This window comes from Pipra filicauda, unplaced genomic scaffold (assembly GCF_003945595.2).
Source record: "Pipra filicauda isolate LSUMZ 115617 unplaced genomic scaffold, ASM394559v2 scaffold112_size3218982_pilon, whole genome shotgun sequence".
Lineage (NCBI taxonomy): Eukaryota > Metazoa > Chordata > Aves > Passeriformes > Pipridae > Pipra > Pipra filicauda.
Genome location: NW_024103574.1, coordinates 1,308,198 through 1,336,110, shown reverse-complemented (window position 1 = coordinate 1,336,110; position 27,913 = coordinate 1,308,198). Strand labels below are relative to the sequence as shown.

The 27,913-nt window shown below is 38.9% G+C and overlaps 1 protein-coding gene across 4 annotated transcripts in view; it reads left to right on the top strand.

The window, feature by feature from the left end:
• TGFBR3 (transforming growth factor beta receptor 3) overlaps positions 1–27,913 on the top strand; it is a 107,522-nt gene that overhangs the window by 3,429 nt on the left and 76,180 nt on the right. For 3 of the 4 annotated variants that reach the window (XM_027713482.2, XM_027713443.2, XM_027713458.2), the window contains exons 2-3: positions 9,158–9,333; positions 23,270–23,314. In XM_027713482.2, the coding sequence (XP_027569283.1) occupies positions 9,273–9,333; positions 23,270–23,314 (106 nt within the window). In that variant the 5' untranslated portion in view covers positions 9,158–9,272. The remainder of the gene's footprint in view (positions 1–9,157; positions 9,334–23,269; positions 23,315–27,913) is intronic. The other variant, XM_027713488.2, reaches the window with a different exon arrangement.

Here is a 27,913-nt window from a genome sequence, read left to right as displayed (position 1 = left end):
AAAAAACTTTCTCCCCAGGTGGTTCTCTGACTTTACAAATTACACACTTCAGCATCTCAAAGTGAGATTTCTGTTTTCGTGTTATTTGAAAATAGCAGTAAAGCTTTGCCTGATATATCTTACAGTTCTTTTGTTTGATACCTCCAATAATATTCTGTTAACATTTAAGGCATGAGTTACCAAGTCTTGGGCAATTTATGTGAATCTCAGAAAATACTCTGTGGGATACAGATTGCAAATATCTTTGCAGTCGCGTTACTTTTGATCTAGATCCACAAAATATTTGTGCATTATAAATAGGCATTACTTCTATAGCAGTAATATTTGTGGTGATTAACAGCGGTATGCTAGTTTCTAGCCACTTCATGAATAGAAGCATGTTTTGCCATAAAAATGTACTAGCAAAGAAGTAGTGCAATTGGAATTGCTTTATCCATAACTGTGGATTCACATTTTTATGTGCTGGCAGTCATCCAACAGAGCAGCATTTCTTGTGCTATTACAGCAACAATTAACCCTGTGGTAGCCAAAATGAAACAGATTTACTTATCTCTGAAAATCAATGAAGGAGGGACTTTAAAGCTGCCTCTTCTGTTTATAGTCCATATTTTTTAATTTCCAGTATCACAAAATAATTTTTTTTGAAAGAACTTACTTTGTGACCTTGATTAGTCAGATTTGTCCAGTTCAGCAGAGAACATTTTATATATTGCATTGTAAATGTAGTATTGTTGACTTGTACTGCTTAAAAATGATTATGTCTGGGAAGATAGATAAGTTTCTGACGTATCTATAATGAAATAAATGGGTTTTTTTGAGGAAAATATGAAAATAATTATTCTGTCTTCATTCTGTGAGTAGTACTTTAAAATGGGCTATACCTCTTTATCATTAACAAATTTAATTCCATTATGTTTATCACTTCTCTTTAATAGTCTGTCTAATTTCAGTACACTAGTTGGCCAAGTTCAGATTTTTTTCTTTTTTCTTTCCTGTTGCAACACATTGTAATATTTTGGGATTCAGCTGGAAAGGATCCCTCTTTTAAATAATTTCAGTTGTGACCTTGCAAGAGACCTGTTTAGGTTGCAGGAGAATAGCTTATCTAGAGGTCACGGGTCTGAAACAGGTTAATTATAGAGCTCCTGTGTGTAGGTTGTTTTTCTGCACAGAAGGCAGTAGGGTCTGTGATACATAAGGTGTTGTTAATGATTCTGAAGAATAATGGCAATTCACTTATTTTCTGATTTCCTTTGTAAGCACAGTAATTTTCTGTTGGAAATCAGTGAGGTTTATTGTGTGTGTGAGGAACAATAAAAAAAATCCCAAAGTATCCCGTGAGCTTATTGTATAGTATAAATCTGCTGAATTCGTGTATATTTCTTTACCAGGAAGCTGGAGGTGAATTGAAGACCAATATGTCCTCTTTTGTCTTAGATTTATACAAGTAATTTGTTAGACTGTGGCTGCATTTGACTAGAGCATGACTAAGAACTATAGTAGTGTGTTATCACCAATGCAATACATTGTTTTGACAATGATTTGAATTACAAAACAGCTGTCGCGGAATTTGAAAAGATGGACCTTTTCTTGTTTTGAGGCTGTTGCATTAATGGACCAAGTCACTCCCCCAGTATGTACAGCTCGTGTTCTGTGATGGATTAGTTCCTCCCTCCAGCAAGGGATTCCTCCTTTCAAGTGATCAGTGTTTCTGAATACCTGGGGATCTGGTGGTTTGGTTCACTCCAGTGATGAGATGTAGTGGCATACAAGATGCACAGATTATTTTTCAGAATATAGGAATTTATTCCGGCTTTCCCTCTCCCTATACTTGTGCTCAAAGATTTTTGCAGTCTTTGATTGTACATTTAATGTAAAATGATTAAAGGAAATTCTGAATGGTAACAATTTTATGGGAGTGTATCTCCATTCTGAGTGGAATGCGATAGTGATGCATATCTTGACTGAAACAAATACTCATTGAAGTGCTTGTAAATAATAATTTTTATGAAAAAAGGTTTTGCCCCAACCTGAACATGTTTTTCTGCCCAACGAATTGAATTATACCAGTTATATAACAGACAGTTAGGGAGAGGGTAGATTACCCCTACACAAAGGGAAACTCCTTTTGACTCATTCTTTTAACTGTGTGGCATTTTAAGGTCTTCCCTATTTGTGTGGGAGAAGTTTCCTATCTGTAAGATGAGCATCTGAAAGTTTAGTGGGTAACACTGAACTTTTGACAAATGTGTTTATCTTGCATTCTTGTTTAACAACCTTAAGAAATAATCTATTGATCTAACTGCCTACTAGAGTATGCCTTAGAGACCAAAATTCTTCTTTTGTTGTTCTGTTTTGTTCATTTGGCTTTTTTTCCAAAATGTGGTTTTGATAATGCATGCAATTAACTTTAAAATACCTAGCAGTTAATATTCTAACTTGTTAATTTACATCCTGTAGTATCTTATGGCCCATGGCAGGGGGGAGGGCTGGCTTGTATCACCTTATCCAATTCCTGTATAGTGGGAAGCACTGATTTTCAATCCTGTTCACTTATTTGCTAACCACTTATTTTTTGTTTGTTTTTCCCTTCCCAAAGAGGGTTGCATCCTTATATAGCAAATTTATGGTAAATGCTGTAGTCTTGCTTTTCATCATTACTCTCTGTGGGTTTCTCACAATTAACCTAGACAATTTTTGGTATTTATTAGGTCATGGTTTCAAAACTACTCTTCTAAATGTGTAGATATAATTTCAAGATTTTAAAACCACCAGTGATTGATTTAGGGTTTTTTTTCCTGGCAGGAAGGTCCCAAGCAGAATATTTCTAGATGCAGTTCTAAGGTTTTGGAGTTCAGTCTTGAAAAAAATAACAGTGTGAAGCATTCATTGACAGAGTAATATGCTGAAACCTTTTACTCGGAGTGGAAGAAGCCTTGCTGAGTTGTTGGTAGCTTTACATACTGCTGTGGCTTCAGTTCTACAGAGGTACCTTCCCTAGGGTCATATCTGTCTTGATAGGTGCATTAGAGCTGTTATCTGTTTAGTTTAGGTGTGCAATTAGAAACTGAGCCAAGTAAAACTTAAGATAAATGAAATTTCTATGAGGTTGTTGGCTGCTACTGTGTTCGTGAAGAGTAAGATAGCCCAGTGCCAGGAAACCTATTCTGTTTCCAATTAGAAACCATAGAAAAGTAAGTAATTAATCCAGAGAAATTTAACTGTGAGAAGGAAAGGTTATAGAGATTTTTTTGTCATGCAATTTATGATCATCTTGCTAAGCCTGAAGATTCCTGTTTCTAGTGCACCCTTTTGTTTTGGGGTAAACTTTTCAGAATCAGCAAGTCCCATTTAAAAAATGTGAGCCTGGTTTCTCTGTTAATTGTGGTGAAGATAGTACTGGTTAATTGGGTTTGGTGGGAACTTGAGTTTTATTTAAATATACATCTGACATTTCTTGGGTTGCCATGTGTTTATGTATGTATGTTTCTAGGCATCTCTGCTTTTTTCTTCTTCTGCTATCTGAGTGTGTATCAGGAGGATGGCGTATAATTGTGCTGCTGGTATTCCCTGTAGGAGCAGTGAGATTTTTCATCCATCTTTTAACTAGAAGATGGAAGCAGAATGCTTAAAGTAGTTGTCTTTCTAGGTGGGTGTTACAGGGTCACTGCTGTGGCCATATGGGGGTACTGTCATGACTTTTTTGCTTGTGAAAGAATAGACTACTTGTGAGTTGCACAGAAAATAACATGGCAGAAGCTGGCAGTAGATGGCAGATTACTTGAGCCATTACAGTGTAATGGCTTGAGCCATTATAGTACAAGAATTGTACAGCATCCAGCATCTTGTTTTCTCCAGTCCTGTTAGTGATGTTCTATGTAGGATGTGCCTGAGGGCTCTACGTTAAGGTAGAAAAGTTCTGATTTGGTACTGAATTTGTATGTAGGGTGTTGGTCTTGTTTAACTCTGAAGTGCTGTCTGTGCTCCCTTCTGTAGAGGTTCAGTAACCTCTAGGAATTTCTGCTGCTGTCAAAAAGCAATCTGTTCCAGTCTACTCCTTGTGGAAGAGTCTTGGATACTCCTTCCACTAAAAGACTCCCGAAGGCACTTCCTTCCCTTCCACCTATTGAACCCTCCTGCATCCTGATCCTGTAAGAGACTGTTCTCTTGTTTACACTTGGTAAGCAGAACCTTGCCCCTCAGCCTAGGAAGATTCAGCTGCATACCTCTCTGTGGGGGGAAGGGGAGTCCTGAGAACATACAGCAGACTAATTTTTGTCCTGTTTCTGCAAACTGTCTCTTACTTTGGTGCTGTGTTGTGCAATTGTTATTCAGCTGAAACTTCCAGTGTCTGGTGTCATCTAAACTCACAGTAATGAAGTCAGGTGATTAAAAAAAAAAAATATTGTGAAGCTGAAGGGAAAGTTGGTTGTGAAATGATACTGAGAATAGACACCCTCTTCCAAACTGGATCTTCTTGCCAGCTGTGGGCAAAATATGTACCAGGTAGCAAAACCAACCTCAGCTTCCTGTAATTTGACAGGCTACATTGTAATATATTAATAAGAAAATAAATAAACAAAATGTTAAAACAAAAGTCACATGGAGTAGAGGGGCACAATTGCTAAATGGCATAAAGCATCTTCCCTTGGCACTTATCCAGTTCCCATAGCCTTTAACTGTGACTTGTTGCAATGTCCCATTACAAGCACAGCAGCATGTGAACTGCAGGACATCAGAGTTACTTTTTCCCTGGGCTTTTGATATGTCAGGATTTTTAGTTTTATTACTATTCATATATTCCCTGAAAACGAAACCACTTTGTTGTTTGTCCCCTTAATAGTTTATGAATAAGTTACTGTTTTGAGTTCTGAATGTGGAACTTCATGTATATGCCTTGAACATAGGCATTAAAAAAGTACATATTTTTAATTCCACATGAATATTTGCTAATTCTGTTAGTCATCTTTCTGACCTGTATGTGTGCAAATCACAGAGAATTGACAGAGGATAAATGTCATCTAATAAAAAAGAAATCTGCAAAAATGCATATTTAATAGGAGTAGGGTTATTAAATAAACTCTTTCAAGAACTGTTCTGTTCATAAGTTTATAGAACTGCTTGTATAGCTAACCATTTGTGTTGGTTTTTTTCTTGAGCTTGACTGTACTTGATTACAAATGATTGGCTTTTTTACTTACACATGGAGTGCATGTATTCATTGCATTCACATAGGGAACCAACTTGGACAAATGGGAAAAAAACCTGGTTAAATAAGTTAAATGGTTGCCATGCATAAAACAAGCAAACAGAAAGTGAAAAAGCTTTGGCTGTGAAGGCAGCCTTGGATGGCCTAGAATCTTGGGTTCATGTTGCTATGGCAAAACAACACAAAGGGACAGATCCTGCTGGCTTCACTCAAGTATCCCCATTCACTTTGTTGGGACTTGTGATGTGACTTAGAGGAGGATTTTTGGCTGGCTTTGGTAGAGAAGTGTTTGTTAGCAGTGTTGTAGAGAGCTGTGCTGCCTCTGGCACCATGTGTGGGAGGAGGGAACTACCAGAGTCCAGGTAGATAAGGAGGAGAGGAAGTGGAAGTTGTTCTTCAGGCAGTAAAGGAAAATGTTGGACAACGAGGAGGATAGAGTTAAGGCAAGGGAAGAATTTGTATGGGAAAGGTAGGTGCTGATTAATGAAACAGGTGGTGACTACTGGGGAAGAGGGTTAGAGGAACAGAAATAAAAGGGAAAAATAAAACAAAAAGATTCTAATTCAGCAATAAATGTGGCACTGATTTCAAGAAGAATAATGTGTAATAGGTACTTGGCCAGAAATACAGAAATAGGCTGAGTAGGAAAGTGCTTAAATGTCCTGAAGACAGAGCTTAATCCTAGGGTGTACAGTGGGTCACTTTCATTTGTAGTTCTTCAAGCACTTTAGAGCAGAGTCCCATCCCCTTTTTGGAGAGCAGTAGGCAGGTGTGGGGGTGGATACATTTCTACTGGTGTCAGAGCAGTGCAGAATGTGATTTCTTAGTAACAAGCCATCCATAGACCTCAGAGCCGTATGGCCTGAGAGTTCGTGTCAGTGAGGGCTGGGATGTCCCTAGGGAAAGCTGCTTTTTTAAGAGTAAGCAGCATGCTTCTCACCTGTGAATTCTTTGGTCATGTTGTAGTATTGAAGGTGACATTTTAGTTCAAAGAATAGCTTTAAAAAATCCACGGAAGGCTGGGATTCTGAGGATGATGAGTAGCAGATTTTTATGAAAAAAATTATTTTGATTAGTGAAAGGCAGAGAGATACAGTAGTGTACTCAAGTGATCTGTGTTTTGTGCTTATTGCTGTTGGCTCTAACAAATGCAGATTCCTATAAATACCACTGAGTTAAGGAGCATCTTTTGTCCTCTAGCTTAGCATAACAATGTTATCTGTTTTTCTATTCAGCGCATTTTGGTGTCCTCCCAAAGCATCATGCTTTTCACTGTTTTCTAGCTAAGCTTTATGCATCAAAATTCTCATGGACATCAGAGGCTTCTCATTTAAACCAAATTAAAACCTCATGCTGTCTTCTCTACTTGTCCTCATGTACTTCATAATGTGTTTTCCCCTTTTCCATTCCCCCAGTCTTCCTTTTAACCTAATAAAATCTAGTGGTAGTAAGATTCTTCCTATGTCCCCAGCAGTGCTCCTTCCCCATTGCATCTGCAAACTGATATTTCTCAACGAAACAGGCTCTTTGTGTTTTTTGGACCATTGCTTTTACCAGGACTAGTGGCCTTTACAACAGCAAACTTCAGTGAAAATGGCCCCAGCAAACAGCGCCTCTTAGTCTTCTATGGCTCTGGCTGTGGATGTCTTCTTTTACCAGCCTTCCTTGTAGCTGGTAGTATAAAGCACGAAAACATTGTTTAGTAAACCCAAAGCTCTGATGTTGTCTTCTCTTCCTCTTCCTCATTGGGATTTTTTGGTTATACTTTTAATATGCCCTTTTGTGATCTCAGTTACAAAAATAGCCATGCAGATATACCCCAAAGGAAAAGATGATTCTCTCGGAAATTTCTTTTTAATCTCAAGTTGACTAGCAGTTGTGTTTACTTCTTGGATAAATAGTTTAGGTTCCTTATCCCTTTGCACAGCTTTCTTCTCTTATTTCAAAGGAAATGTTTCCCTATTTTGTGGACTGCCTCAGCTTTTCCTATTTTGCAGGTTTCACGTATTCTTTTAGTGACAGCAGGTTTCATATTGAAGCAAAATCCAGGAGATTTTGCACCACAACTGAATTTTTCACACCTTTTTTTTTTTTTAAATTTGTTTCTCTTTGGTATAGTCAGATGGTCAGTTAGTAGTAGCTTTGTAGCTGACTCCTGTCACAGGTGAGGATGATCAGATTTTGCAAAATACTGACAAATTGCCTCCTTAATAGGCTTATTCTTAAGTGAGTTATTGGTAGCAATTTCGTCAATCTTTTGACCTGGGTTGCAGCTGTGTAGCTGACTGCTTGGATATCAGTCGTCCTAAAGTCATGAGACTCACTGTCATTTTGTCGCCTTTTCACATGGCTTGATATCTGCCCTCCTTTTTAAGTTTGTGAGTGCACATCTTCAAGCAAGTGAGCTCAGTCTTCAGAAAGTTCTTCTGAATTTTCATATACTGCCTGCTCTGAGTTATACCTTGTAAATGTTACTGGTCAGTGGATTCAGTAGGAATCAAATCACTCATACCGATGGAAATGTGTATGTATTCTGTTTCCCTTTTAAATTATCGTTCCCAAATCAAAGTTGAATTGAAACTTGACATTTTAACACATTTAGGTGGTCAGGCCAGAATGGGATTCTGAGCAGCATTGCTTTCTCTCCCATTCTTTCCCTGTGTTCACTATTTCTGTACAACTCTGTGCCTTAAAATGTTGCTGAAGAATGAGAGGTTTCTGCTGATGGGAGCATGATCTAAGTAATGTCCCTGCTGAATAAACCCATGGAGAAATGCTGCAGAGGAGTTCCTGGTGTTTTCCTCGTAGCCCTGGGAGTGCAGGTCTAGGTGCAGGTTTTTGTTGTGCAGACTTTCGATGGTGCGCAACGTGGCACACGCTGTATAATGGAGCCCAGCCTTTTGTCTTTGTACTTCATTCCATTTTAATGTCAGCAAGAATCTTTTATATGCTATTCATGTTGCCACAGTTTCGATGCTTTTAGTCCTGACTCAGCATTTTCCTATCACCTAGAGCTGTGATGGTGGTTTGTAGTTGCTTGTGTTGCTTTATGGTGAGTGTTAGTGGTTGCCAAGGCACCATCTGTCATCTTCTGCTCCAGAAGGCTGGCAGTGAAATAAAGTAAATAAGATTTTTTTATTTGACTGAACACAATACCCACATTCTGGTACCTTACTTTCTTGATAGGTAGTCTTATTCTAGATGTTTAGATGACTGAGAATATGTTAAAAAAAAAAAGTGGAAGAAGATACTGTGGATCTGGTGTTTTCTCTCAAAAATCTACAGTGTGAAATTCTAGGTCCAGAATTTCCAGTGTTTTTAAGCCTTGCAGGCGTCATTTTTTTGTATAGCACAATAAAGTTGTTTAACTGACCTGGTATATCATGTCCTGAAATCTCTTAAAAGAAAGATTCTGAACAGCTTTGTATTTATATTTAGTGTCAAGTGGCATTGAAGAGTTTTCAGAATTTGTCGTACTGAGAAATGATGAGTTAAATTTATTGAGTTACCCATAAATCAGCTAGAGCATATGTGAAACATTTCTCCATGCTATAATAAAGGTACCAGCAGATAAATAACCAAACAAATGTTTTTACATCCCAGAGAAAGTCTGATTACTTAAAATAAACATGTCTGAGGGTGTGAGTACCATTGGCAGGCTTCAACAGGACTTCGGTATTAGTTGACAGAAGGGACTCTGGGGTTTCACTTCCAATTAGATCATAACTTGCACAGTGTATAAAATGAGAGAGCAACAGCTGCAAAGAAGTGCTGAAATACAGGAGGAATAGTAGGCTATTGGCTCCTGGGTATCTGGCAATGTAAAATGCCAGATACCCTTTAAGAAAGAATTCTGTTTCCTTCTTACAAGAGAGACAATTTTATATGTCTAGTAACATTTCTGTAAGTTGTATTTATATTAATATGTATTTTTACTTCTTTCTGTAGGCAATCAAAAGTCTGGAGGATTTGATTTCAAAGCACACCACAAATTTCAAAGAAAGCAAATCTACATGAAGAGCTACAAAGGGAATTGATTTGAGAAGATACAGCATTTGCAAAAATGTCTTCAAGTTGTGTGACTTCAGTGTTTGCTTTGATGGTTTGGTGCTTTGCAGCTGCAGGTAGGTGGTATTATGTAAATTATGCATTCAATGTAACCTATTGTACAGCTTCAGAATTGTTTATCAAAAATACTTTTTCATGCTGGAAAAATGTAGGTCAGCTTAAGTTTATGTTTATATCTAGGTTTTACATAAAACTATTGTGATTATAACTGCATCATATATGATGTGAGAAACAATGCTGTTCCTATAAGAATGGTTTTTTGCACCTGTGTTCACCCTTAAAATAATTTAAGAACTGCAGTAGTAATGTAAGTCATTTAGGTTATTTACCTATTTATTTAAAGAAAGAGAACTGCATGGTGCACGAATGTAGGGTAGGGTTGCTATGGAAGCCTTTGGGAGAGGAAGCAGGGTAGCTGTGCCAGCATGATGAACTATTTGCTCTGTCAAGAGGCTAGATTTTATTACCCCAGGTGCAGGGTTGTGCTAGTGAAGTTGAGCTAGAGTCTCTCTACAGAGCTGAGCTGAAAGGGTTTACCAGCTCCATTCCAGCTTCAAGACCTATAATCTGGAATTAAGTCACAATTATTTGACTTCATAAAAAGAAATGTCTGACAAAATCCCAGAAAAGTTCATAATAGGTCACTCAGTCCATCCATCCTTCCTACCTTGTTGGGATAAACCTCACCTTGGTCATTCCTGAGAGTTGTCTAATCTGTTTTATATTGAACTATCAGTGGTGATGGCAAAAACCTTTTAATAACAGTTGTCAGTGTTGCTGGAGGTCTTGTAATTAGGAATATGCATTGCTGTTTGTGGGGATTTCTCCTGTCCCGCTTTTTGGCCTATGGATTTTTTAAAACAGTATGTTGCAATAACTTGTGACAGAGAAAGGAAAGATCTGTGGAGTTCAAGTACCTAGTTTATACTGTAGTTTCTTCAAGAGCTGAAGTGATTCTTCTCAGTATGTTTGTTTGTCAGAGTTCTTTCTGTGGTTGCAAGGGGAAGCCTCTTATGTTTCCGGCTTGCATACGGTGTGGGTCATTGGAGAAGATGCCAAGTGGACACACAGTCCGTCAAAATGAGATAGTGGGAAAAGTGCACAGTGGACAGATGGCTTGCTTAAATCTGAGATGTCCTCACTGTGGAAAAGATGACCAGCCTTGGAAGAGACAGGGCTGAGCAATTAAATGTGTTACAATTTGGCTTCCTTTCATCATCAGCGTGGAAAACTGTTGTTTCAAGCCCTCAAGCCTTGTGGGACTTTCTCTGGGTTTGACCTCCTAAGGGCATCCATCCAACATTAGTGACTTCGATTGTTTAACAGTACGTGATGGTAACATTTTGCGATAGCTTCGTTACAGATGAACTCTCAGGGCGTGTCTGAGTGTGTCTGTGGCTGGAGCCAAGGACTTGAATGCTGGTCTTGGCTGAGAAGAGCCATTACTTGGAGCAAATCTGAATCATTATAGATGTGTAAAAATCTCCTTTAAAAGGAAGTGCCGGTGTAGAAAAATAAAAGCTTTTTTAATTTATTACAACCACAATTCTGTTTTGCTGCTGAGGAAATTGCTTGCCTAACAAGTCAGCTTACCTCTTTATGCTTTAATTAAAACACATTAATTTAAGTGTTATCAAACACAGTACTACTGTTAGAAAGTTTTTCAGTGTTCAGAAACCTTAACGTGTCTCTTGAAATTTATTGTGTTTTGTTTTTTTTTTTTTTACTCCCCAATTCTGTGTTTTCCTCTGGCAACTATTCTTGAAACAAACTCTTATAAAGCCTTGGATTTGATCAAATGCTTATTCATAAGTAGAGCTACAGAATTATTTTGGCTGAAAGGGACCTCTGGAAATCTAGTCCAGCACCCTGTGTGGAGCAGAGCTAGTTTCAAATTATTATTTTCTTGGAGACTGATTCTTCCTGCTGTCTGCATGGGAAGAACATAGGTGAAGGGAGTAGAAAGGGTCGCAGCTGGTTAGGGGAAGGTGGGAAAGCTCTGTCATTGTGGGTTTTGGCTGTGCCTGTCCTGTGGGTTTTGGTTTTCCTCCACGCTTTTTATGTTTTCAATAAGTTCTTAACGAGAACATCTAGTTAGTGTCCTTTACAGTGTATAAGGAGTGCAGTAAGATAAGAGCAATAAAGAACTGAGGGACTTCGATGAAGAGGAGAGAGAGATGTCAGGCAGATGTAATTAAAACTGAGGAAGGACAGCTGAAGGTTATTTAGGTAGAGCTTTTGGAACTTTCTTGAGTCCTATTAACGCAAACAGTTATACTTTAAATGCAGGAAGTTTGTGGCTATAGGTGAAACACGGGTGGGAGCAAGCAATGGGTTGTGTGGAAAAAGCTGTGGCAGAGGCCCATGAGCAGTGGTCAGAGTGATGATCAGGCTTGGCTCTTAATTACCAGTGTACAGAACCCGTGCTCTTTCAGTCTTGAACCATTAATGTACTAGTATAAATAAAACTAGAAGTCTAAATAAAGCTAGGAAGTATAAATAAAATCCCTGCGTGCTTGTGGTGAAGCCTGGGGGAGGCAGGGGGCAGCATGCCACCTCCCTAGGGTATTGATTTTTGTATATTAAGCCTTTTTCCAGCTTACTTTTTTTTTCTGAAGAAGTGAGGCTGCTGCAGGAAAGCACACCTTTCTTTTGTTTGCCAGTCCTACACTGGCTCTGCTGCAGTTGTCTTGGGGTTTTTTGCTGACTTTACAATATCTTCAGCATTCTTATCTTTTCAGGTATAGGTGAGCTTCTAGACAGAATCTGTATTTAGTTTATTTCTTTCTATTCTTGCTTTTTAAGGTGCTAATCTATTAAATATATATCAAAAAAAACCCAAAACCCTGGAGTTTTAAGACATGATGCACAGACATGGATATTCAAAGCTGAGCCACAGATCTGCATGTTTTTTGTGCTAATACTTGAAAAGTACACCTTACTAACTGCATTGAAAGTGGTCTGTATAAATATTCAAATAATATTTGTTTTTCTACCTCCTCATACTGCCTGGATGTATGTAGCTAAATGCTAATCTGAATCTGATTAGCTTTTATCTTATATACGGATTTCTTGTAAGCTTGTATTTATACAGCTTCAATATAACAGAAAAAGATTACAAAGAAAACCTTGATTACTGTGAGATTTTTCTTCGTGAATAGTCCAAGGCAGGATGGAGAGAAGAACTGCTGGCAAACTATCTGCCTCAGTGAAGGAATTATGTTTTTGAAGTGGGCTTAAATTAAGGTCTGGCAACCTACAGTAGGAACTCCACACAAAAACACTCAGAACTGTGCACACTACAGCCTTGGATAACCTCATAAGCAAGTCTGGCTTTTTAATCTTGGAGCAAAAATATGCTGTCCTAATGTAGCTTAAATCAAAGGCTGAAACATATTTTTTTTACTTGCTGGCAAATTTGTGCAGTTGGGTGCACGATGCATGTCTTGATGTCTTAGAGGACAGCTGAAACACGTATCTACCCTAGACCCTGAGGGCCAAACCTTCAACAGGACAGGTTCTTCCATGAAGGAATGGAAACAGTTTTTAACTTGAACTTCTATTTTTCTTTTTTCTTTCCTACATTACTATTCAACTGGAAAGAGGACAGAAGGGTGATATAGCCTGTGGATCTACACTGGTCAAAGGTCTCGTTCCAGCCTTCTGGGCTAGATCCTCTGGTGGTGCAACTCATTCCCACTGCTGACAAAGCAGTGCAGCCATGGCATCTGAAACCAACCAGAATTTGCCCATGTAGTTATGTTCACTTTTCTTCAGCCCCCCGACATTGGGTATTGCCTGTGCTTGCCTTGTAGACACCTCTCCCCTTGTGACAGAGTTTCATGGTTGTGATCAGGCTGATGTCTTAAGAGCCTGTAAGAATTGGATATATTGAAGAATTTACCCATTTTCTGTAATACTGAGCTTACTGACTGGTTTATCTGCTCGCGTTAGGTCTGTCTCTATGGTTTTCTTTCAACAGCTCTTTACTCCCTGGTTCTCTACTGTATTGTTATCCTAGCTTTTTTTTTCCTTTCTTTTTACGTACTTGTTCTTATAAGTAATCTCACATTGGTCAGAGCATGTGTGCTTCATTTTCAATAAGACTGTTCACTTGTAAGATGTATCTTTTGGATCTGTGCCCCCCAGATATGGTGGTGATGGGTGCCATGTTAATAAGTGTAACAACAGGAAGAAACAGACCTTGTCATGACATCTTTTTTTTTAAAGACGAACTTCCCCTGACCTTGAACACTGTGTTTCAAAAAGCAATATAAAATCATTCAAAGCATAACAGAAAAGCCTTCCACTGGAAGTAGAAATTTTAAAAATTTCATATTAAAAAAATGAAATTAATACCAATTAAGTCACTCACACAAATTTCCTTCTACTTTAAACAGTGTTTGCTGGGTATTTCCCAGATGTAATTAAATTGTAATTTTTATTTTTTTCTCCAAAGTATTTGTTGCCAGATGTGTGGAGGTTTTTTGTTTAAATTTTGTTTAGAGGATGAGAACCAAGGGACAGAGGTTGGCTCTTGAATTTTTAGGACTGAAGTAAAGCACAGGCTGGTTGCAGCTTCTGCATGGATAGAGATTTGACTCTGTACCTCCCTTTCCTTTTACCTCTTTCTCATGATTAGCTGGTTTCTGCCTCCCTTGTAAAACCACCCACTGGTATCCCTTTATGGTCTGCATAGCCAGACTTTTGAGGATGAGATTAACCAGGATTTGGAACATTTGAAGACTTGCAATCTCAGAGGAGAATTGGAGGAGCAGAGGGGCTGGTTCGTGCTGTGCCATCTGCCATGCTCCATGTTGGAAAGGCTGGGAGCCCCCCTGCAGGGGCTGCAAGGGAATGGTCATGCTCTTTTCAGGAGAGGCTAATGTACTCTCAGTTCTGAGAAGTACTGTTTAGGAACCCCTGACTAGCTTTTAAGGTGGAAATTGTTCTATTTTTTAAATATTCTTTCAGCACCCTGATGGTGATTTGAAGCATCTTAATATCAGATTGTTCATCTGATAGGGAACCAAATGATGAATTCCTAACTTCATGTCAGTGAGCTTGCTGAGATAACTTTGAGATGTCAAAATATATATAAAAAAAGATAGTTAATCTTCATTTCACACAGAAAGAAGTAATAAGTTCTGAAGAGCAAATAATGTTTTTAATTGAGCAATTTAAATACAAAGATTGATCAAAACTGGAGAGCTAGACTGAATTTGTGGGTCCCCTGACTTAATGTTTCTTCAGCACTGCTGTTTGGTGATCTATTCCTCTGTAAATTATGTTTTTAATCTGGCCTTCTGTCTGTCTTCCAGCCAACTCAGTTGAATCAAATCCTGTGCCATTTCTGTGTGGTTTATGCGTAAATAGTATTTTTTTTTCTTCCAAACCCACGCAAAAATTCTGAAGAATTTAAAGAGTCAGGATACAGAGAAAGGTTATGTATTTTCAAAGAGGTAATTGTGTCACAGACTTGGAATGGCTTGAACTGAGCAGACTATGTTTTTCCTGTATCAGCAAGGCTCTCAAGCTAAAAACAGTTGAATTTCAGCAGAATTCTGCACAATTCTGTACCCATGTGGCCCATGTGGAACAGTAGGATGTGGGGTTGTGGGTCCTGATTTAGCAAAACAACTGAATGTATGTTGAAGTGTTTGCTGAACCAGAGCATTTATCACTAAACATGAATGTCTGGTTCTTTGATTAAAACTGACTCTGGGTGATGCCAAAGGAATCCTAAGAATATGAGGCCCACAATGCAGTACTGGAATTGCGTAGATGCAGGCAAATGGCAGCATTGCTGAGGGTCTCTGGGGGGAAGTACTCAAGTGATGAAAAGTAATTTTGCGGAAAATTTTATGGCACAGAATGGGGAATGGCATTAATCCTTGTCTTTCTAAGGAAATTTATTGAAGTTTTTTTAAAAGAGAAACTTGTCTTTAACAAATTCTAAGCATCACATAATTATTTTATAAATACTTTGCTAAAAATAATTCTTTTGTTTTCTGAAGGGAATTGGGAATTGGGATTTTGCTTGTAGATCTTTTAATATCCTTTCTGTATTGCAGGCCCTTATTAACTCTTTCTTAGGTTCTCCATCTGTAGTCTATCTTAAAAATAACATGAACTTTTGATCCCTTTAATTAATAAGAAAGTGAAAAGGGCATATTTAGTTAACTAAAGATTGGACTTTAAGGGCTGTAGCACCCCAAACACAGCATTCCCGAATGTGATTCTGGGGTGTCTCAAGAAAAAACAGAGCATCTGCTATTAGAAAAACAGTTGCTGTTTTCACATGAAAATTGTATTGAGTTTCTGCAAGTGTTTTTCTTTTATAAGCTTCTTCCACTGAAATATATTTGCATGAATCAATGCTGTTATTTTACTACTGGTTATGTTATAGTGTAGAGAGAGTATAGGGGTCAGATGTATTCCTTTTCAAAGAAGAGAAATAATTTCATCCTCTGTAGCTAATGACAAAAAGAGCTGAAGTCCCTTAGGCTGTAAGTCATAGGAGAGATGAATTTAGAGTGAAAAAAAATATATTTAGCACAAAGGCTCTGTGCCATGTTTCATTACCTGAAGGCACTGAGTTGGATTCCTCTTTGGTGTAAACTTGTTTTAAGTCAATGGAATTTCGCCAAGGATAAATTTTGACCACAGGTGACAAAAGCAAAGGTTTTTAGTAATGCCATAAAGTACAGCTGCTTCAAGCACAGTGTGCTTTTCTTCAGAAGTGTACTTTATAAAAGATGGAGCTATTGTTTCCTTTTTTTGGCAGCTTCTACACTGTGAAACTTCCTAATAGGTATTTAATAAAAAAGGGATTTTACCTGTCAGGAGAGGAAATAACTAAGCTGAAAATGTCATTACTCTCATTATTGGAAGGTAGCACATAGAAGAAGTAACAAATAAAGGAATTCAGGGTTAGGCGATGGAAATGTTTCTGTTTTTTCTCTTCAGTAAAAAGTTTACTTTCATCTGGAGCAGGTTTGGTGTTTTGGTGGTGTTTTTTTGTTTTCTTTTAAAATTTTAAATTAATGTACTTTACTTAAAACTTGGAGCCAAGAATTTATTTTTATGGTTATCTTCACTTCTTTTCCTCTTTTCTTTTTCCTCACTTCCCAGATCACTGAATTTGCCTTGTATCTGGAAGGGATGGTTGATGCAATCTATTTTGGAATAAATAAAACTTTCCTTTGTATTATTACTTTCCATTTAAATGGAACACTAACACATATGTCCTACTAGAGATGCTCAAGTTATTTTGATTCAAGCTACTGAGTCAAGATGACTTTTTTCCTTCACAAGATTGTGTGCTTTCCCTTTATGTGTAAAAATCAGTGGGGGGTAACTGGCCACTTTGTGTCACAATGCCTTGGCAGTTCTTTAGGCTGCAGATAAGGTATGAAAGTGAGTAAAGGTGAAAACCTTATTTGAAAATGTGGCTGTTGCTGAAGTAGCTTAGCATTGTTCAGTTTGCACATTTGGGGTTGCTTGGAGGAAATCTGTAGAAGAACTTTAACAGCCATGGCCACACATTGTATATATTTGTGTGTGTGTTTAGTCCAAATGGGTGATTCCTGGTTACTCTTGGGAAATATCTGCTCTGAAGGATAAAAGCTGCCTGTGGCTCGTGGTCCTGCTGGACAGGTGTGCTGCCTGCTCTGCTGGGACCACGATGGAGTGGCCCATGGAGTGATGTGCACTTTTCATTAACAGTCAATGCACAGCCGCCCTGTGTGCCCTGATGTGCATGTGGTCATCCTCTGTGGTGACTCAATGTAAATGCCTGTGCCTGAAGGGCCTTTGTGAGAGGGTGGGCTGAGTTATGGGCTGTCAGATCAATTCTTTCCAGCTGTGGCTCAGCCCTGAACTGGACTGTTCTTCTCTTGGAGTCCCCCTTTCTGATGGCTGTAGGTGTAACCTGTAAGCCTCTGCTTTTGACTGAAAGATGAAAGGCTTGTATCTGGATTTGTGACTTTCTCTGTGATCTCCCCATGAGTCATTTCGTCTCTCAGTCTTGGTCTCTTGATATGTAAAACAGATGTTCTACCCTGACATCTTCCATGCAGGACTGTGTGAAGAGCTAATGTAATCGCTTTAAAGTTCTTGGATCACATTGGAATAACTGCTATTATCTTGTTAATTCTTCAAAATCTCCCCCTGCTGTTTTTTGGAGGTATGAAAATGGCAAAAATTTTATTTCAGGGACTGTCAGACTTCTCACCTGTTTTGCTTATGTTTAGCCTCGTGGATGCTGAACTGCAGAAGTTTGTTGTGATCTCTGATAAGGAACAAGGTGGTTGAAGTTTTGGCAAGTCATAAATTAGTTATGATGTCCTGAGGAGTGTCTTAACTTCTTTTTTCTCTTCTTGCCATGCCAACCTTATTTCTTAAAAAAATAAATTCACTATTTTTAAAAGAAGTAGGATCCATCATACTCAATGCAAGGGGGTGAGAAATCTGAGACTGTACGCAAAAGGATTTTCAGGTGAAATGTGATTCTTTTCTGGCATCATTAGAAGAAAACTTACTCGCAGGCAGGACGCCATTACATCCCATACGTAGCTTGAGCAACGTGGTAGAAGTTAACATGTGGGTTCAGTTTCTGGCATTGGGACAGACCTTGTCTTTGGAGAGGATTTGTTAAACTATGTAATTTGTAAAAGTTGCCAGTTTTCTGCGTTTTCTGCTTTGAAATCTTAGATCAGTCTGGCAAAATTTCCTTTTATAGCACTAATGAGTTCAAAGCAGTAATTAATTGTTCTGTGGGATATTTTCACCTTCAAGCTGAAAAAGTAATGGGTATTTGCATAAATTGGCAAGAAAACTGTTCAGAGATTACCTTGGACATTACTTGTCTCAGTTGCTTTTTGGAACTAGGCCAGTAGTAGTTGCTTTTCTTGCTGAAATAGTGCTCGTGGCCATATTGTTCACTGCATTCGTTTTCATTCTCCCAGTGTTAATGTTTGATCTCTGTGGTCACATGTATCGTCACAGACGGAAGCAAGAGAGCTAAAGCAGGCATCATAGGAAGGACTCTGAGGTTTTTCAGAAGATTAAAATTGTCTTAACTGTAACACTTGACAAATGCTTCCCCAGTGTCTGCTGTTAAAAGGCCTGTTACCTGACTTCAATGATAGTAAAAAAGGAGAACCCCCCCCGAAATGTCGGAATAAGGAATGCTTCATGCCCGTAGCAGAAAAATAAAAGCAATCCCGAAAAAGACCTGGTTCTTGCTTGTGTTCTCTTGAAATCTCTTTTCCCTTTTTGTTTTTGAAATTTGCAAAGCTAGGGGTTTTTCGAGCAATTTCATACCCAAGATAATATCTAAGACCGCATGATGGTTCATTTTCTATGAAATAATAAGGAAAATTAAAGTTACTTAATTCTGTGTCTCTGTTATATATACTGGATCTCAAAAGTACATTTGCAGCAGGAAACCTATAAGTCATCTCTTATGAATGCTAGATTGAACTTCAGCTTTATTGATATGATTCAGGAGAAAAGAATTCTAATGACACAGTTCTGAGTATTGAGTGCTTAGTGATGTTGTTAAAATCTTCTTGTATGTGGAGAAAACCAAACCAGCTCATCCTTCTGTTTGTTTCAACATCACACAAGCACTACGCAAAGGATTAACCAAGAAACCGTCTAAAACATTTCAAGTAAAAGTTGCTAACAAAGAACTCCTTTATTTTGTTCTGCCTTGAGGAGTCCTAGAATGTATCTTCCCTCTTTCTCTGAAGAAATAATAATGCACTCGAGATGGTTTTATAGGTCAAGTGTTCATGTATCAATCAAGTATCTGTGATTTGACAAGATTGCTCAAAGAAAATCAGGATTTATTAGGGAGGATTTCTGAGCAATGAATCAGTCTTTTTTGGCCTAATGGACTGAAGTAATTTAATTGGAGCAATCAACATTTTTCCTACTAGTTGACTGAACTAATTGATTCAGTTCTGATACCTGTGTTGTCTTCTTGTTCCAGTTGCTTTCCTTACATTTTTGGAGGCAACCAGCCTGTTTGCTTGTGTCCCAGTGCTCCCTGGTGGTATCTCTTGCTGGAATGCTCACTTGGGGATTCAGTTTGCTGTTTGGTGGGCTACAAGCCCTGCAGCCAGAAAGGGTTCGTGTTCATACCTTTCTGCAGAGTTGCTACATCTTCTGCCCTTTTAATTCCATCCTAAAACAGTCAGTAGGTGTCTGATGCTGGCACAGTTGTATAGCATTATGTCTCTAGGACAGTTTAATGGCAGAGATTTGAAGGTGGTGTAGCACACCACGTCCTGAAATGGTGTTCTCGTTTGAAGTCTTTTGGCACTCCTTCTCCATTTGTGACACAAGAGTTTCTTTGCTTTTTCTTCCTAGCAGCTTCTTGTTAGGTCCTCGATGCTATTTTGTTAAATAGGCCATGGTTGGTATGGTTGGAGAGACATTTACTGTGAACCTGATGTGCAAGGGTTGTTGTGCCAATGAAGGGAAGTAATCCTTTTCCTCACTCTTCAGTGGGACAATGCAATGCATATAATGCTCTCTGCTCCCCTTTTTCTTTGGGTGTATGTTCTTCCTCCTGTGTCCAATACCTCACTCTGATTGTCTGTATCCAAGATGTGTATTAGTATGTTTTTTTAGTTGGGATGATCTCATCACTAATGAGTATTTGATGCCTTTGTAATGCTCCTAATATACACATAGAACAGCTGGCACAGACTTCTTAAACAACCATGTTTGTAATCTCCTGGATGATCTCAAAGAACATTTAAATATAACAGTGCAGTTACATTGGAAGCTTTAAAGATAAACATTTTTTTCATAGAATGGCTGAGCAGTGTATAGTGGGTGATACATGGGTCTTTCTTTGCATTTATGGTGAACGAAAACTGCAGTTAATGGTCCAAGGGAATTTACTAAACTATTAATAGTTGATAGTAAGCACAATAAAGAATTGGTAAATGAGAGTATACTCCTGTCCTTTATTTATGAATGTATTTTATTATTTTACTGTAGCCTTGTTGTCCAAAGAAAAGGGTGTTTGTGCTCAACAAGAACTCAGTCCTTTTCCAGCCAAGCTTGTGGCTCTGGTGGTAGGGCTGAGAGTAATGGGGCAGTTGAACTGCTCTGCCTGGATTCTCTCGGATGATGAGTCAGGTCTGTGTTGACGTCAGGGGGCAGGGGATGGGGGTGTTTGTTATTCAGTTGTTTGTATCCAGTAGAAAATATTCATACCATGCTTCAGTCGATCAGTTGGGGGTGGCGGCTTTTCTAAAGCAGGACACAGTGAGGCTTATGCTTAACCAAGTGACTTCACTTGCAGTGTCATGTTGAGACTGCTTCTGCATTGTACGGCCAGTCACAGATCTCATGAGATATTCGTGAAATAGTGGATGTTAACTTCCATTCCCTTCCATGAAGTTAAACCACTGATAGGAAGAACAAGTTTCAGCCTGGTTCCTGTGTGCTTATGTGACAGCTTTTGAAGTCCTAGAAGGGTCTGGTTTTCCCTGAATCATCATGATTGCTAGAGCAAATGCAGGGACCCGTGAAAGTGGGTGACAAGGGTAGTGGAACCTCTCTTTTTTGCAGCGGCTCAGGTTTGTACTAGGTCAAAAATGAATTTCCTCTTGCACAAGTAGAGTATTGAAGTATTGTTCAGGTATTTTGAGTAACTTGATCTGTGGTTCACCTGGTGGCACAGTTAGACATAACCACAAAGTAAAACATAGCCTGTCAGAACTGGAACATGTGGCAACAAAACAATTTGATTTACTGGCATAGCTATACATCCTTACTCAAAAGTACATGAAAAGCTGACAGAAGCACTTCTTTTGTTCATGTGACTTATGTAAACTGTATCCGTAAGAAGGGTTTGCCAGCTTAGCAGAGTTTCCTACAGTGATATACAGTACATTATGAAAAGGAAATGCACCACTGTACAATGCAATGTTGAAACTTTGATGCTTTTCCTATAAAAACTGTTGAATAAATGAGAGTCAGCAGTCCTTGTCTGGGCTCTGAGCTGGAACCTTTCACACTCGGTGCTACACCTTGCATGCCATGGTGTAAGCAAGTGAAAGCTTGAAATGTGAGCTTGTCTAAACCCCACCAAACCATATGATTTAATTGGGCCCTGCATTAGGTTCTTTGTCTGCTTGTTTTTTGTTTGTATTAAGATGCCATTTATTAAATATCTAAGTTTTGTCAGTCCCTAGCTCTTGTTCTTTTCCTCAAATCATAACCTGATATCACCTCCTAGTTATGAATATGTTGAAATGTGTCATTTGAATATTATTTTCTTCTACAAAACTGATAGTAATAATTAAAATATGTATGTATGGGTATGTGAGATGCATAGCAGTGGCCTCCTTCAGGCTGTTGTAAATTCCAGCAAACCAGATTTTACTGTCTGAACTGCCACCCCCAAGTGCTGACTCAATGATAGCTTTTACGTGTACCTTGAATGTTTAGCAGGAAGAGGTATTACTCATTACCCTCCCTGCTTCTTCCCCCCCTCCCCCCCAGTCTTTCTGGAGGACTGTTTGAAAGCTTGCAGAGCATGTGCGAGGCTCCTCAGACTGCTGACTCCACTGCAAAGTTACTTTGCATCTGTTAAGTTCCAGGATATTGTGACTGTTTTCTGAATAATGCTATCCTTTACCGATTGTACTTGAAAAGAAATTGTGCTGTTCTAAGTGTTGCCAAGTCACTTCGAAAGTCTCACTGTAAGATTTCTCACTGCTTACCCCGTATACAGGGCTGGGTTCGTCTTTGTTGAAAGGGAAAAAGCCATCTTGCTCACTGAGCTATCTGCTTCCAGTTAAGTTGTGGGACAAAAAGCCTTCTTTGGTTAGCATTTTGTGAGTAGTTTTTACAGAATTTACCTGCCTTTTTTGTTTCCTAAAGTCTTGTTTGTTTGATTGTTCAAGGAGGAGCAACTGGAGTTTTTGTGTATTGGAAAAGACAACAAATTGTACTCCATCACTGGCAGTCAGGTCCTCCATGTGTTCCCTGCCATCTGTAGTGTCAAGGGGGCTCTTGCCTTCTTCATGTAAGCCCTTAAATGGGAATTGAGCCCTTGCCATACAGGGAAGTGGATTTCAACACCTGTGGGGTCTCTGAAAGGGAAGTACTTCAGATGTGTTTGAACATTTTATATTTTTGTGAAACCTGAGTCGGCTTTGAGGTTCCCTGAGACTTTTTTTCCATGCAGTGATGATACCGAGATACATGCCTTATAAATGCTGTGTTAGCATTGGGCACAAATGACTTATTTCCTGAGTTAAAACTCCTTTCCCCAACTTCCCATAAAAAAAAAAAGCAAAAGTTAATAAAAGATTATTTGAGGAGAAGAGCCATTGTGATTTCATATGGAGGCCATCTCAGTTCTCCTTTTATATCTGATGCTCACCTGGGAGTGTACACTGTACTTATGTCCAGAGCTCAAATTGTTTTCAACTTACTATTAGTTTTGAAAATGCATTTAACAGTTAACTGCCAATGTGCATGCTCCTTCTGGTTACAGCTAGCAAGCAGCTGGTCAGTACATTAAGAAAGTTTGGACTCAGTTAACTCTTGTAGAACCATAGCTCTGCATTTTTTCAAATGCCCTTATAGAATTATATGGAGAGAAATCCAGTAGGAAAACACAAGGGGCACGTACTTAATAAGCGCGTACTCAGTGAGCAGAAGGAAATCAAGGAGGAGAAAATTCTTTGGTGTTTTGGAAGGGAAGAAGGGCGGTAATGAGCGGGGGGTAAATTGTTGCCTAGATAAAAAGAAAAGCGAGTGGTAGCATTTAGTAAAAAACTCCTGAAACAAAACTTTACCTCAAGGTGAGTGGAAAGAGATACCTTAGTGAGTGATTAATTTCAGACCTCTGGCTGATATTGCAGATAGCCTTTTGAGAGACATTTCCTAAGTGAGGAATTTTACTTGTTTGTTGAGAATGATTTTGTTTCCATGTGGGGTTTGTTTACTTTCTAGTGGGATTCTGGAGAGCAGAAAAGAACCTCAAGGGTGCATTAGTTAGTAAGTATTTTATTTTATAATTTAATATATATTCCTTTATGTTAACTTTAACAGTTTTTTGAAAATCTCATTAGTGGACTTATTCTGTCAAAATTTACATTTTTAGTAATTGAAATAATGCTTATCCACTGATGCCTTTCTCTTTTCAATGAAGACAAGGCGCAAGTATAGGATATATACGGCCAGATCTTCTTACATGTGGCTGCCATCTGCGTGAGCTAAATTACTCCCTATGAATCAGGCGTACAATATGCAAGCTCTCTCTGTTCTCTATAAAGTTCTGCTCCCAAGTTGTTTAGAGTCATCCTTTTTCGCTCTCCAGTTAGTTCTTTTGCTGGCAAATCTCCCATCGACCTCATCTGGATTCTTGCCTGATTAAGGACTAAGAGCTTGACCTTGTGAGATAATAAAACCCCAACATCCCCACAAGAATCTACACGTTTCCATGGGAGTTGAAGGCAGCGTGTGCTGCTAAAGTGTTCAGCGTGTATGCTGGGTCTAAGGTAATGATTTCAGGACTTGGCTGTGTTACAGTACACATACTTGCTGGCCCTAACTTGATTAAAGTAAGTTATTACCATTATTTGAATCCTCTGTGGAAAGGAAAACACATAGTCTCTCTGTGGATTTCGTGGCTTATTTAGAATGAATTTTCATTTTCTGAATGTGTATATAGAGATGTTCCTCACCAGAAAATTTCAGTTTATTGGTACTCATTTTTTAGGAGCTGTTTTCCTAAAAGCAGGGATCCGAGAGCAGATTGCTTTGGGAAGAGGCAGCCATGAAATTGTAAGAAATAGGAAGGGTCGTAACTTTGACTCTTACTGCACATAGCCTTCCAAAATGCTTCACTGTTTCCTTAAAAGATTTCAGTATCTCCAAGGTTTTGTTAGAAACAAAGAAACACAACACTAATTATCACATCCCGGAAGAAAACACATTACCGAATTAGACCATATAATGAGATAATGAGCACAGTTGGGTAATGACCTTCAGCTCTTTGTGTGGATAATGCCCTTTAGACGTTTTTTATTTTAACAGAGCAGACTGCCTAAAACCAAGGCATCTGGTTTAAAAAGAAAAACAGAATTCCCACAGAACCTCACAGTTTCGAAGGGGAAAGAAATATGGAAATTCTCATGCAAACCCCAAATTAGCTTTTAATTTAAAACCAGGTGAGTGTATAATGCACTTGCAAATTTCTGACATAAGAAAAAACTGTTCTTTAGTGTCGTATTACTGCTTATAGGCTTCTCTCTGAATGCTATTGCACCTAGGCACAAAAGGGCTCTGAAACTCAATTTTAGGTTGAAAACATAACCTTTAAAAGACAAAAGTTTCATGAGTGGAAGGCTACAGCATAGCTACAGGATGCCTACCAAGAAAATAAATTTCTATTTAAAGCACATGACAAACATAGGTAGTATTTCATTAAAACAAGATTTGTTGAAAACAAATATATTTGTCACCTAAAAAAACTAGGTAGATTTTTGTGGTAAAGCTCTTTCAGTCTTTCGAGACTGGCACTTCTGTGTTTATAAACATTTTTTGGTGCGTGTACTTTTTCTCCTCACCTATAATTGGCTTCACACAAGGTTCACAGGGCTGGGTGTCACTGTGATTGCACACTTGGTGGTATCTGGTCGAACAAGATAACACTTGTGTGTTAACAAGCATGACGTATTTTATCTTCTGGCAACATAGACTTCTGTTGTGATGACCTAGTGACACGCAGTGTTTGTACAGATAGGAATAGCTGAGCTTGGGCGCTTGTAAATCAAGCAGAATGGATTTCTATGGCTCAAATGATGCAACCCAAAGATGTTATAATGAAAAAGAGGTATGAAACAAAGACTGGCAAAGGTGTTCTTGAACATGCCACCGGAGGGACACTGACAGCCTTTGGAGGTGGGCCCATGAAAACCTCATGAAGTTCAACAAGGCCAAGTGCAAGGTCCTACACCTGGATCAGGGCAATCCCAGGCACACCTACAGAATTGGTGAAGTGATTGAGAACAGCCCTGTGGAGAGGGACTTGGGGGTGATGGCTGATGAAAAACTCAGTATGAGCTGGCAGTATGCACTTGCAGCCAGAAAGCCAACCCTATCCTGGACTGCATCAAAAGGACTGTGACCAGCAGGTTGATGGAGGTGATTCTTCCCCTCTGCTCTGCTCTCATGAGATCCCACTCGGAATACTGTGTACAGTCCCGGTGCCCCCAACATAGGAAGGATATGGAGCTGTTGGAGCAAGTCCAGAGGAGGCCATGAAGTTGGTAAGGGGAAGAACACCTCCCCTGTGAAGACAAGCTGAGAAAGTTGGGGCTGTTCAGCCTGGAGAAGGTTGTGAGGAGACCTCATAGCAACCTTCCATTATCTGAAGGGGCCTGCAAGAAAGCTGGAGAGGGGCTCTTTACAGGAACTGTAGTGACAGGACAAGGAGTAATAGGTTCAAGCTGAAAGAGGGGCAATTTAGGTTAGATATATGGAAGAAATGCTTTACTATGAGGGTGGTGAGACACTGGAACAGGTTGCCCGGAGAAGTTGTGGATGCCCCATCCCTGGCAGTGTTCAAGGCTAGGTTGGATGGGGAATTGAGCAATGAGGAGTAGTGGGAGGTGTCTTTACTCAAGGCAGGTCACATCTAACCCAAACCATTCTATGATTCTGTGATTCTAAGAGGAGAGAGCATTTGTCCATTTTGCTGGCAACTGATACAAAATAATCTTTCTAGTCCCAATTTTCCTTAAATAATTCTGAGATTTTAATTCCAATAGAGTCTGTGAGTGTCTGTTGTTTCCCATGTGTGTCTAGTATTGTTTAAGGGCTGGATTACTGTGTTCAGGAAAGTGGAAGATCAGGCAGGGCATGGGGCACCTGCTGTACTGTGGCACTGGGCAGGTGTTGTATGATTACATATTCCCACCATCAGTTTCTCTTCCATTAAGTGTGTTTAACAATAGGCCTATTTTCTTTTATTTTTGTTTTTTTTTAAAGGAAGATGTGAATAAACTTTGTGGTGTTTTTCATGTAAAACATTGAAGAGAACATGTGGCATTAGGTAACCAGGGTTAATTTGAAGTCTCACTTTAAAGCCACCAAATTATTTGCCTAAGGACAAGCTCACTTTATCAACTGGTAAATTTCTCTTGCCCTATAAATTAGTGGTAATAATGTTAACAAGTTTTAAAAGGGGAGAATATAGCTGTGGACCCACATTAGTGCAAACCATTTGTCTTGAGTTCTAAGCTGCACTTTAACTAATAGTTACATGCTTAGCAAACCAAGGCCAAGCATTTCAAAAGTCCCAGATCCTCAACTTCTTGCAAATATTCCAAAAAATATTTGTCTAGGCTTATGGACCTGGAATCTCTGGTTTAAGTAATCTTGCTTCAAGATAACTTCACTGTGATGATGGCAACACTGAGCTGTGGTGGAATGGCCTGTGGAGTAGTGGAAGGTGGCTTGGTTGTTTTTCACACTTCAGTATTAGCTTAACAGCTGAGTTTAATATGTAACATCACACTTTGAAAATGGGCTCTGTTTAGAGTGTGGTATAAACACTGAGCTTGTTAAAATTCAGGTATTTTTTCTGTTGCTTCTGGTCAGCCTTTTTGTATGGATATTCAAAACAGATTTCTTAGGCCACTTGACCTCTGTGCCTGTATTCTACTCATCCTGTTGAGTCAGCCTTATTGAGAGGGCAAAGTTCAATTTCTTCCAGTTTGGGGAGGAAAAAACAAAGATGGTTTCTGCTTTTCATAATTATAATCTAAAAGCAGTTGACTTGAAGAGCGGATCTGTTTATTTAGTTTTCTGAATATTAACAGTTTTATAGGAACAGCAGCATGAAAAAACCCACGCACTTGATGTGGACAGATATTGTGCCCAGAAAACGAACCTCTGGATGTTACTGATGAGAAGATGTTTATTTTTATTTATTATTTAAGCCTAGGATTTATGAGATTGGTTAAAGCTGCTGTGACTGGTCTTGAATTGCTTACAGCTGATTGGAAGTTCAGGACAAATGTCCATGTACTGCATGGATGCAGGTACTGCATTGCTGTATGAGAATGAAAATACTGCTGCTTTTGAAGGGAAGGATTGGACATTTCAGATCATAAATTTTAGGTCTTTAATGGTTTGGGGTTTGTTTTTTTTTTCCTTACTAGCTGACAAATGGTCATTTCTCTGCTTTATGTTGAAAAAAGTTCAGTGAGTGCAGAGCAGGACAGCATTTCACACTGATCCAAGAAGAGTTTATCCCAAGCTCTTCTACTTCAAGGTATTTATGTACAAGCAACCTCTTCTGGCTGGGGCCAGAAGACTTTGACTTTATACTTCCTACATATTGTAGGTGTCTCCCTGGACATATTGTGATATTTTAGGAAACCACCCTGTTGCATTAGCTATGTAGGTGAGGCTGTATGTGGTATGATAAGTTATTTTAGGTATTCAGATAGGATGGGGGTCTTCTCTACACATAGAATTTGTAGAGAAACTGTCTGCAATTGTTTTCAAATCTGTAGCATCTTTTATGCATGCATCTTGTCCCATAAAAAGATGCTGTAACAGTAACCTGGGATGATAAGAATCTGT